At 43.7% G+C, this 12,102-nt stretch overlaps 1 protein-coding gene across 1 annotated transcript in view; it reads right to left on the reverse strand.

The window, feature by feature from the left end:
- The window catches only part of LOC132385393 (histone-lysine N-methyltransferase 2B-like), a 292,547-nt gene that overhangs the window by 108,997 nt on the left and 171,448 nt on the right, over positions 1-12,102 (reverse strand). Inside the window, exons 15-16 of the mRNA XM_059957436.1 lie at positions 11,833-11,946; positions 10,704-10,888 (exon numbers count right to left, since the gene is read on the reverse strand). Of these exons, the coding sequence (XP_059813419.1) occupies positions 10,704-10,888; positions 11,833-11,946 (299 nt within the window). The remainder of the gene's footprint in view (positions 1-10,703; positions 10,889-11,832; positions 11,947-12,102) is intronic.

A 12,102-nucleotide genomic window follows, 5' to 3' on the forward strand; every position in this document is an offset into this window, starting at 1 on the left:
AATGATTCTTAAGGAGTCCATTTAGAATGTGCTGACACAGAAAGAACGTGCAAAGCAACTTGCAGGGCAACGTATAAACCAATTTGCAAAATCAGGATGAAACAATAGCTTGCTGATTAAAGAAGCGATACGGGTAACGGGAAGACATGCTTAACGGTTGAACAATAACGGTGTTAATGCGCTGAGGCTGATAAGTGGGCCAAAGGGTAATCACATTTGTAATTTTGTAATGAGATTAAGGAAGAATGTCTGCACCTCACATGGGTGCAACTCACAAAGGGTATAAAAAACTGTGCAAAGTGTAATTCAGCACTCAATCTAGCAGGAGCTGGTTGGGTCCGACTCTGCAGACTCGAAAAATAAAGTTTACCGTTCTGCAAATTGCTGAGACTCAGTGTGTTTCTGACAACTGCCATCCCCAGTTTAAATTCCCACGCAGAATATTGTGGAGGATCAAATACCCAAACCCAGCACAGCCCCCACTTGTCCCATTTAACCTGTCTCAGTGCGGTGGTCCTTAGGACCCAGCAGATCTTGGGAGCTGGCGGAAGTTGGGACCTGCCACCCGCAGTGTTTCTGTTTCGTTGATGGGAAGCAATCACGATTGAAAATAAAGTGGAAATAAAGCGCTTGGAAAGAGGTGAAATGTCATCAGACATTGGAAAAGTGTTAGGCTACAGTCGGTCAACTATCGGAACAATTTTAAAGGATAAACGATAAAGTGAGAATAATGGAGCATGTGAAAGGCCCTGCCCCGATGAAAGCTACAATTATTACTAAGCAACGTAGTGGTTTAATTATTGGAATACATATGCTTCTTAAGTGTTTTATATTCATAGAAAAGTAAAATATATACTATATACTAAGACAAACGTTTGACTAACTGACTCTAAATAATACTGGATGTACTTGTTCCGACTTATGTACAAATACGACTTAAAGATGGATTCAGGAACAGAACTCAATCGTAACCCGAGGACTGCCTGTATTCTTAACAGATAGCACCAACTGGGCTCAAGATTCCTAAAGGATTATAGATGGAACTAACTGTGAAGAGGATTTCCCCCTTCTGGTAGTGGTCTAACTTGATCCGTGATCTTAAACTTGAAATTATCATACTGAATGTACTATTGCACAAGCAGTACACTCCACTGAAGGTATATCTTGATCCAAATCCAAATCCTTCATGTCTTTCACTCGGCTCTTCTAGTTTCACAGCTAGCACATTATGCCTGTTGCTTATCCACTTTGTGAATCAAAAGCAGCCTCTAACACAAATCGATACAAGGCCATACAGAAGTACAGCACAGAAACAGGACCATCAGCCAATCTAATCCATGCCAACCATTTAAATTGCCTACACCCATCAACCTGCACCAGGACCATAGCCCTCCATATCCAAACTATCCACGTACCCATTCAAACTTCTCTTGAAATTGAGATCACATGCTCATTCCACACTCACAACCTTCCAAGTAAAGAAGTTTCCCCACATGTTCCCTTTAAACTTCTCACCTTTCACCCTTAACCCATGACCTCTGTTGTATCCCACCCAACCCCAGGGTAAAACATCGGCTTGTATTTACCCTATCTACATCCCTTGTAATTTTGTACATTTCTATTAAATCTCTTCTCAATCTTCTACATTCTAAAGGATACAGCCCTAACCTGTTCAATATTTCCTTATAATTCAAGTCCTCCAAACCCAGCAACATTCTTGTAAATTTTATTTGTACTCTTACAACCTTGTTTATAAGTAGGTGACCAAAACTGCACACAATTCTCCAAATTGGGCCTGATCAACGTCTTATACAACTTTAACATAACATTCCATCTCCTGCACAGTACTCAATACTTTGATTTATGAAGGCCAATGTGCCAAAAGCTTTCTTTCCAAACCTCTGACGTCACTTTCAACAAATTATGGACCTGTATTCTCAGATCCTTTTGTTCTACCACACTCCTCAGTGCCCTACTGATCACAGTGTAAGACCTACCCAGATTGGTCCTGCCAAAGCAAACTCTGCACACTTGTCTGCATTAAACTCCATATGCCATTTTTCAGCCTATTCTTCCAGCAGGGGCAGATCCCTCTGCAAGCCACGATACCCTTCCGCACTGTCCACTACACTCCCAATCTTGGTGTCATCAGCAAATTTGTTCACTACATTATCATCCAAGTCATTGATATAGATGACAAACAACAAAGGACCCAGCACCAATCCCTGCGGCGCACCACTAGTCACAGGCCTCCAGTCAGAGAGGCGAACCTCTACCATGACTCTCTGGCTTCTCCCACAAAGCTAATGTCCAATCCAACTTACTACCTCGCCTTGAATGCTGTGCCTTCTTGATCAACCTCCCATGTAGGACCTGGTCAAATGCCTTACTAAAGTCCATGTAGACAACTTCCACAGCCTTGCCTTCATCACTTTCCTCGAACCTTCCTCAAAAACTCTAAGATTGATTAGACATGACCTACCATGCATGAAGCCGTGCTGACTATCCTTTATCAGTCCATGTCTATCTAAATACTTACTGTATCTATCTGGTCCCTTAGAATACCTTTCAATAAATTTCCCACAACTGATGTCAGACTCAGCGATCTATAATTTCCTGGTTTATGATTGGAGCCTTTTTTTTTTAAATAGCATAACAACATTGACTATCCTCTAATACTCTGGTACCTCCCATCACTGAGGATGATTTAAATATCTCTACTAGGGCCCTGGCAATTTCTGCACTTGCCTCCCATAGGGTCTGAGGGAATACCTTGTTAGGCCCTGGGGACTTATCCACCATGATTTGCCTCACCTTCTCCTCTGTACAGGGTCCATGAAGTTGATGCCGTTTTGCCTCATCTCTATGGACTCTGTGTCCATCTCCTGAGTAAATACATATGTAAAGAATTCATTTAAGATCTCCCCCATTGTTTTGGCTCCACATATGGATTACTATTCTGTCTTACACAAGACCAATTTTAACCCTTGCCATCCTTTTTCTCTTAACACATCTGTAGAATCCCTGAAGATTCTCCTTCACATTGTTGGCTAGAGAAACTTCATGCCTTCTTTTAGCCTTCCTAATTTCTTTCTTAAGTGTTTTCTTGCATCTCTTATATTCCATAAGCACCTAATCTTTTCTTGCTTGCTAAACACCTTTTTTCTCTTAAATTGGGCCCCAATATCTCTTGAAAACTAAAGTTCCCTACACTTGTTATTCTGACAGGCACATACAAGCTTTGTACTCTCAAAATTTCATTTTTGAAGGCCTCCCACTTAACAAATACAACAGCTTGTCTCAATCCACACTTGCCAGTTCCTTTCTGATACCATCAAAATCGGCCTTTCTCCAATTTAGCATCTTAACCCATGGACCAAACCTATCATTTTGCATATTTACTTTTAAGCTAATGGCATTGTGGTCACCTGCTCCTCTACACAGATTTCTACCACCTGCCCTGTCTCATTCCCCAATGGTAAATCAGGTATCTCACACTCTTTCATTGGTTCTTCTAAGTACTGACTGAACACATTTGACAAACTCTATCCCATCTAGTCCTTTCACGGTATGGGAGTTCTATATAGACAACAGGTGCAGGAGCAGGCCATTCGGCCCTTCAAGCCAGCACCACCATTCACTGTGATCATGGCTGATCATCCACAATCAGTACTCCGTTCTTGCCTTCTCCCCATATCCCTTGACTCCACTATCTTTAAGAGCTCTACCTGACTCTTTCTTGAAAGCATGCAGATAATTGGCTTCCACTGCCTTCTGAGGCAGAGCATTCCACAGATCCACAACTCTCTGGGTGAAAAAGTTTTTCCTCAAGTCCATTCTAAATGGCCTACCCCTTATTTTTAAAACTGTGACCTCTGGTTCTGGACTCCCCCAACATCGTGTCCTAGTCAAAAGGTGGAACGTTAAAATCAACTACTTCAACAACATTATGTTTCTTGCAACAGTCTGCAATCTCTTTACAAATTTGGTCCTCTGAATCTCCAGAACTGTTGGGGAATGGGGGGGGGGGGGGGGGTCTGTGATATAGCCCCATTAATGCTTTCCTTTTTCTCAGTTCCACCCATAACCCCTCAGTAGTTGAGTTCTCCAATCTGTCGTGATGGAGCACTACCATGACATTTTCCCTGACAGTAATACCACCCCTTCTCCTTTAATGTGTCATGTGTAAAACAATGGAACCCCAGTATACTGAGTTGCCAGTCCTGCCTCTCTTGCAATCAAGTCTCACTAATGGCTACAACATCACAATTCCAGGTATTGATCCTTGCCCTTAGCTCATCTACTTTCCCTACAATACTTCCTGAATTGAATTATATGTAGCTCAGGATAATAGTCGCACAATGCTCAACCTTTTGAGTTCTTTTGCTGTCTAAGGTCTTACCAACATCTGTCTCCACAACCTCTCCACCAACTGTTCTGGCACTCTGGTTCCCATCCCCTGCAACTCTAGTTTATACCTCAACCAGGAAGCATTAACAAACCCTCCTGTTAGGATATTAGTCCCTCTCCAGTTCAGATGCAAATCGTCTCTTTTGTACAGGTCCCCAGCTTCCCTGGAAGAGAGTCCAGTGATTCAAAAATGTTAGGCCCTCCCTCCTACAAAAACCCTTAGCCACATGTTAAACTGTATAATCTTCCTAGTTCTGGACTCACTAGCACAGGTAGAAATCCAGAGCTCACAACCCTGGAGGTCCGGCCCTTGAACTTAGCACCCAATTCCCTGATCTCCCTACCCATGTCATGGACCATGACCTCCAGTTTTTCACCCTCCACTTCGGAATGCAGAGGACTTGATCCAGACACCGGCACCTGGGAGGAAACATACCTTGTTTCTCTTTGAAACTGCTTGAATCTGTTTCTTGCCCACAGAACCTTTTGTCTGTTCCCCTAACTAATGAATCTGCTATCACCACAGTGTGCCTCTTCTCCTCCCCTTTTCCTTCTGAGTCAAAGGCAAACTCAGTGCCAGAGAACAGACCACTGTGACTTTCTTCTGTGAGTGGTATAACTGTCGTTGAAGGGGATGGCTACAGAGGTACTCTGCACCAGCTCCTTAAACCCTTTCCCCTTCCTGTCACCCAGTTTCCTGTGTCAGCACCTTGGGTGTAAATACCTCACTATATATCTTATCTATCACTCCTTCAGCCTCACAAATGAGCTGCTCCACAGCTCCAGCTCCTTAATGCAGATTGTTAGAAGCTGCAGCAAGATACACTCCTCACTGTTATAGTTGTCAGGGACACTGGAGGTCTCCCTGCCTTCCCACATCCTGCAAGAGGAGCAATCAACTATTCTACCTGACATCTCTACTGTCCTAATTGAGCAGTTATTGCAGATGTTTAAAAAAGGAAAGAAAAAAAACTTTACTCTTTTTTTGCCTTCTCTGACTGAAGCCTTTCAGAGCTAAGCTCCACCATTCTAACTCTGTCCAGTCAAATTATGCCCGCTGTGACAATAGCTACTGCGCTTGCCCGGCCTTCCTTTAATTTGCTCTTGCTAATCAATTACAAATGCCGACTGGTCACTAGTCAAGAATTTAAATAAGCTTCCATTATCCACCACTGCCTTTTTCTACTCAGGCGGCAGACCTGAGTGAAATCCCCTCACGAACTGCTGATGTCCGAATTGGTCACTGGTCAGAGATCAAGTGAGAGACATACCGCTTCTTTGTCAGAGGATGCTGACGCAAATAGAAGCGATGCAAAACCTTATCCACCATAATTCTTTATTGTCTTCTGTGCATTTCCTAAGAGCAAAGTTGGCATAGCTCAGTAATGAAATTGCTCCGAAGAGATGTACCCCCATTCTAAAGTCCACCATATCTTAGCTGAGGTCACCATCAGGCCAGCAGAGAAACCTCAGCAGATCTGCATCTTCCACTGGTACTTAAAATGATGAAACATTGATTCAATATTTGCCATGATCACAATGGGTTCTTTTCTGAATCTCGTTATGAATCCAATCAGTGAGCTAGTAAAACATGGTTCTTGTAAAAGCGGTGCATTAAGTGAAATTCCCTGAAAAGCCGCTCCACACTCACACACGACATGGAGTTTCCCTTTCCTGGAGTGATGAACAGCATGATGTGGAACTACTGGCAGTTGTTCAGCATAACCTTTAGAGATGATATTCTTCATGTAAGTTGTGTAGTCAGTGTGAAATGACAAATCCAGCTTAAACCTCTTAGATTTAGAGCATACTGTTCGATAATTTGACATGTTAACCTCCTCTTTTCTGAACGGTAAACTAATCTGGTAGTAGCCATTCTTGTAAAACTCATAACCAGCTCCATGAACTTGCGAACTTCTCGACAAACCAGGTTATTCAACCTGACTGCATTGTCAAAACTCAGCCAAATTAAAAACTGAGATCCTGTTAACTATCAGCTCTGGCAATACAGTCTCTTCCCTCACCATGGTATCCATTCATAGTCCAACCCAACACCATTCTAATTGCATAGGGTCCATCATTAACACTGTGAACCACTTGCAACAGCTTTAGTCACATTTGTCACTGGTAGCACCTCAATTTCTGAATCAAAGTGACAAGTGAACATGTTTCAGGTGAGACCATTCTTGGAAAACCCTCTGCCGTGGAATATTCCTTTTGTGCACAGGCATACTTTCCTACATATAGATGTTAGATAGCTCACAGTTGTCTAAGCTAGCCACTTACCATTGCATACCTTGCATGAAAGGTGCTTCAGGTGCTTGGTGATAAGTTCTATATACAAATAGCCAAAGCAGACGCCATTTTCTTTTACGAAGGTAACCTTCACACTGAGTCCTATGAGGGCACAAGTTCAATGTATGTTCAACCTCGCAGAACAGACAAACCTTCTTGGCTGAAAAGACCATTTTCCATCCACTAGTTCCAGGTTCAGTTTTAGCTTAACTTCTCACAGCAGCCACAGTAGAGGCAAAGCTGCTTCCTTTAGTCTTAGAATGAAGTTGTGACTCAGTTTTGTAGTGGATCAGGCAGCTCTGGTTAGCAGTTCATCTAGGAGAAGGATCTAGGATCTCAAACCTCTCCTCCCTCATGGCTGCACCCATTCATGGGAGAGGTTTCAGGAATAAACCCAGAGGAAAATACCTGGATGTAGTGTCCCTAAGGCAGTCCAACGATGAGTTCAATGCTGACTAGCAACTCCTGCAACATAGCTAGTACTAAACTGTTTTGGTCCCTGTCGTTCCTTGAGGTTCATCACACATGTGGAGGGGGGAGCTTAGTTCATGGACAATAGCTTGCTCTCTGTATTGTACTGCCCAGGCTTGCAGATGTAGACAGCTAGAACGCAACATCCATGGTCGAGGCTGACTGATGGGAGACCTCACTCCAGCATTCTGTATATTCCTAAACACCAAGTGTGTAACAATCTTTACTTGCCTTTCTATAAAATCAAAGTCAGCGCAAATAATCTTACGGTTGTGTCTTTCTTGCCGTTTACAGACCACAGTTCTCCATTTATCCCTAAGCATATAGGGAAATTACTTTTATGACAAAAGACATACTGTCAACCTTCACTAATCCGACTACCTGTAATCCGGCACTGATTCCAAATTTTCCGCCCAACTCTAAAATTTCAATTTCCCCGGGCCACCGTACCAATCTGTTGCGCATTGTTTTGGTTGCGCTAGATCTGTTCACGTGTTGGCACACTCTTGTAATCAGAGACAGGAGATTCTTGCTTGTTTTCCTGTACTTATTAATATCATTTGTGCGAGGCGCTGCCACCCAGCACCTGCCAGTGGTGGGGGAGCTGACTCACACTGGGTCGGTCCGCCTTCTCGCCCACCTGCCTGCCAGCGTCACCCAGCTGGTGCTCCGTCCTCTTCTGCCTAAGACCTAAGATCAGATGTGGCAACCCGCTGAATTTAAGCATATTACTAAGCTGAGGAAGAGAAACTATCGAGAATTCCCTCAGTAACTGCAAGTGAAGAGAGAACAGCCCAGCACCGACTCCCTGGCCGCCTGGCGGTCACGTGAAATGTGTTGTATAGAGGACCTCCTTTCTCCGACTTCTGCTTCTGCTCACCCAGATGTGCTGCCACCAACATCAACAGTTTTTGAAGAAACTGTTGTGCAAGTTTCAGCACCAGTTCCTGATGCTTAACTCATTTTTCAAGATGAAGATGTTGATAATCCTGACAACCCCACACTTGCAGACATGTAACTTTGCCTGAAGGTATATTAAACATCTCACTTTAGAAACGGAAGTGCTCAACTGTTCTGTATAAGTTAATTCCTGTACATTTACCTGTGCCCTTTATTTTATCTGTGCCTGTACAGTATATTACTTTATTAAAATTTCACTTGCTACTCATTTAATATTTCTGTTTCATTATTATCTAACTTGCACTGATTTACATGATATTTTAAAGGTATAATGAGGTGGTTAGCTATTGCTTAATATGATCCTTCTGTAATTCGGCACTTTCACTAATCCGGCACTCCACAGATCCCAATGGAGCCGGATTAGTGAAGGTTGACCTGTATTAGCAGACATGACTAGCTCACGTAGTACTTCATCATGGCAATAAAGCAACCTCTAAGAAAAACACTGTAGTCTTGAACAGCTTTCATGTCTTTAGATTTGATGGGTACCCGAGAAAGATACGTTTGCATGCAGGTTCATTGCCAAAATGTTCCCGTAGTAAAGCTTTAGATTTCAGATATCCTTTTGTAAGGTCAACATGCTGGCAACTTGACAAGTTCTCCAGAGCAACCTCTAGTGTACTGTTCAAGGAAATAGAGGCAATCACTATAAACACTAGTCTTGCCTTTGACACTATTTTGATATCTATCATCTAAAACAAGCAAGTTTCCATGCTGCAAGTTAGTATCCCCATGAGCACTTTGAGCTGTTGGATAGGTCATGTGTGCAGACTAAGAATAAACACCCTGAACTCCCTTTTGGGGTTTTGTTTTAAATGTATCCCAGATACTTGAAGAACAAATGTATCAGATTGATATTGAGTGCTTTAGTTTATCTTTGTAAATTTCATGTAAGAATTCACACCATAGGACTGTCCTGCCGGACCACTTTTAACACTGGCCACACCCGGAGCCTTTTGCACATTAACTTTAGCTTATTCAGCCCACATTTGTCCTTCAATAATTGTTGATGTGCCATTAATGCAGCAGAGGAGGTAGTAGATACAGAAGTTTTCCCCTGTAACAGAATTTTGAGTGCTGATATTTGACACACTGTCATTCAGTTTCACATCATCTTGTGGATCATCTGCTACAGGTGTAGTCAAAACATGTCTTGGAATTTGAGAAACATCGTCTGTTGGAAGGTGAGACAGGTATTCACTTGTTGCAGCAACATGACCTTCAATATATGTTTGGGTCAACCATTGTTTCATATCCTCTATGAATGCACTGAAATGTGATCAATGTTTGAAAAACATTGCTTCTCTTTTTCTTGATCAGCCTTGGGAAGTAATCAGATTAGCATGTGATGTTGCTTAGCAACAGTTTCACAGAGATTAGTCAAGCCCTCAAACGAGATTGACTTGCAAGGCATTTTCTTTTATTTTCATAAGATCATTAATTGATGATATTAAACCTTTAAATTTTGTTCACATTTGTTTCATACTCTTTTTGAAGACTTACAATTAAGATTAGCCCTAGTATCGGATTTCATTTCTCTTTTGTAAGCCCCAACTACAGAGATGTTGGTGTCAATTCCATGCTTCGATACACTACTTTCTCTAATTCCATGACTCACAATAAACTCTTTGTTCACCTGTAGCATCAGCGATGCTCAATTTAATAAATGTAGTCAACAAACTGTTAAACCAGATTGAACAAGCAGCCTCCAATTCAAATGTCAGCAAATGACACATTTCAGCACTTCAATAAAACAAAGCAATAAACTCTTTGGCAAACATCACGAGCAAGCAATGGTCCCCAATGGATGGGCAGCGCTGACCATTCAAAACTGTGTTCAAACCATAAACATATAGCACGATTTGCCGACAATCCGACTGTAAGCTGCCTGTTTCAGACATATTGCTCTCAGTGTTGAGATTCCAATTTCGCCAATGGGTAAAGGCAATTATTTGCTGCACACCAATGTTAGTTTGGTATAGCTATTCTCTATGACAAAAGTTAGCGGATACTTGAAAACAAACTAAAGCTGCTGAGAGACTAAGCCAAGGTAATCAGCATAAGCTTCCAGATAACACATTTCCGGATCAACAAAGGTATAATGGATCCTTTATTACAAAACCAGCGAAGATGATCTTGTTGCAATTAAGAACCTAATTAAAATAAATTGATATGAGAATTAGTATTCTATACATACTTAAGCAATAAAATATAACTATCTGTAGTTCAACCCCTCTCCACTAGATTAAACAAATAAGACTAAGATTGAATATGTAGCTATATTCATTTGCTTCTAGCACACCCCAACTCTTGTGACAAATTACCATAATAAACGAACCACAAAATACAATACAGACAGAAAATAGATACATTGCTCCAACAGATAGAAACAGATGCACAGCTCTTACACATGTTGTATACTTTCTTTACAGCCCTATCGACCTGTGCTGCCAGATCTGGTTAGACAGAAATGGTGAGCTAAGACCGCAAGCTCATGGAGTGCATCTTGGGCACTTTCTCTCGTGGCTAGCACAGGTCATGATGCCCAGCGCCCGCAGCAACCTTACCTCCCTGTGCTTGAGGAGGTGGGCGGTGAGTCGGGACGTGACGAGGCCAGTCAGCACCTGCCTCAGGCCAGAGAGCAGCTCGTTGGTGACCACTTCCTGCCACTCAGCGGGTCGCCCCTCCATGCAGGGCAGGCAGGTGTAAACAATGTTGTCGGGGAGGTTGGACAGGATCTCGTACATCTCATCTGGGATACACGGGACGGGGGGGGTGGGTGTGAAAACACAGGATGGGGGTGGAAGAGGAGGGGAGAGGGGGGTAGAGGAGGTAGGGGAGAGGGGGTGGAGCAGGTGGGGAGAGAGGGGTGGAGGGCACGGGGAGAGAGGGGTGAGGAGGAGGAGGAAGGGCAAGGGTGAGAAAGGTTTGGTGAGGGGGGGGGTGAGAGGGTGAGAGAAAAGCCAAAGCAGTAAGAACCAACACTCAGAGCCGGTACACAGGTTCTGTCCGTGCCCAACTACCCCCTCCCAGAGTTCTGCCTTTCCCATCTGAGAAGCTCCTGTACCCGCCTCCCCTACCACATCCCCTCGTTGTTCACATCTCCAACGTTCCTCAATCACATTCCCCCCCCAACCCCACCTACTCTCCTCTCCAACTTCCCTCCGCCCCTTCTTCCTCCACTGCTCCCTCCCTGCACTTCTCTTTACTTCCTCGCACAGACATTTCCCACCCCACATCCTCACTACCAATTTCCCCCACATACATCCTCCCCCCTCTACGTTTCCTAAACCTCCTTCTCATGCATTTATCTCTACTTGAACCCACCAGTCAACCCCATATTCTCTCTTACCCCCCAAGGTCCTCCATCCCACTTCCTCCAACCCTCACCTCCACCTACTCAATCCCATCATCACCACTCCTCCCCAAAATCCATCTGCCCCTTCCCTCCACACCCAAATGAACTCCAGCCCTCTCCCAACTCTACACCCTCAATCCTCTCCTTCCTCCCTCCCCTCCTACATGACTTCTTTCTCTCCCTCTGCATACTCCCTTCCATCTCCCCCCAAACACCTGAAACTCACCCTTCTCTTCAGCGCAACTTTGATCCATCTCTCTTCCCTCCACCTGCATAAATACCCCTCCATCTCCAGTTCTCCCTCCCACAAATTCCACCTCTACAGCCCAGCTACTGACCTGTGACCCCCTCACACTTGGCATGCACCCAGTGGTCACATTTTGAGCACTGCATCATCTTGCTCTCATAATCGTTGTCCTCGTAGCACTTGGTACAGATGGGGCAGTAGTTACCTGCAGCACAACACAGGGAGGTTAAATAGGAGTGCCAGAGTGGGTGGGTTGTGGAACGTGGGACAGGAACAGTGTTTGAGTTCCAAACAAAGCAAGGGTCAGTGGAAGCAATGGGGCGCGAGGGTTCCCAGTGAAGCTCCCTCCACAATGTTCCAT

The sequence above is a fragment of the Hypanus sabinus genome, assembly GCF_030144855.1.
Source record: "Hypanus sabinus isolate sHypSab1 chromosome 1 unlocalized genomic scaffold, sHypSab1.hap1 SUPER_1_unloc_2, whole genome shotgun sequence".
Classification (NCBI taxonomy): domain Eukaryota; kingdom Metazoa; phylum Chordata; class Chondrichthyes; order Myliobatiformes; family Dasyatidae; genus Hypanus; species Hypanus sabinus.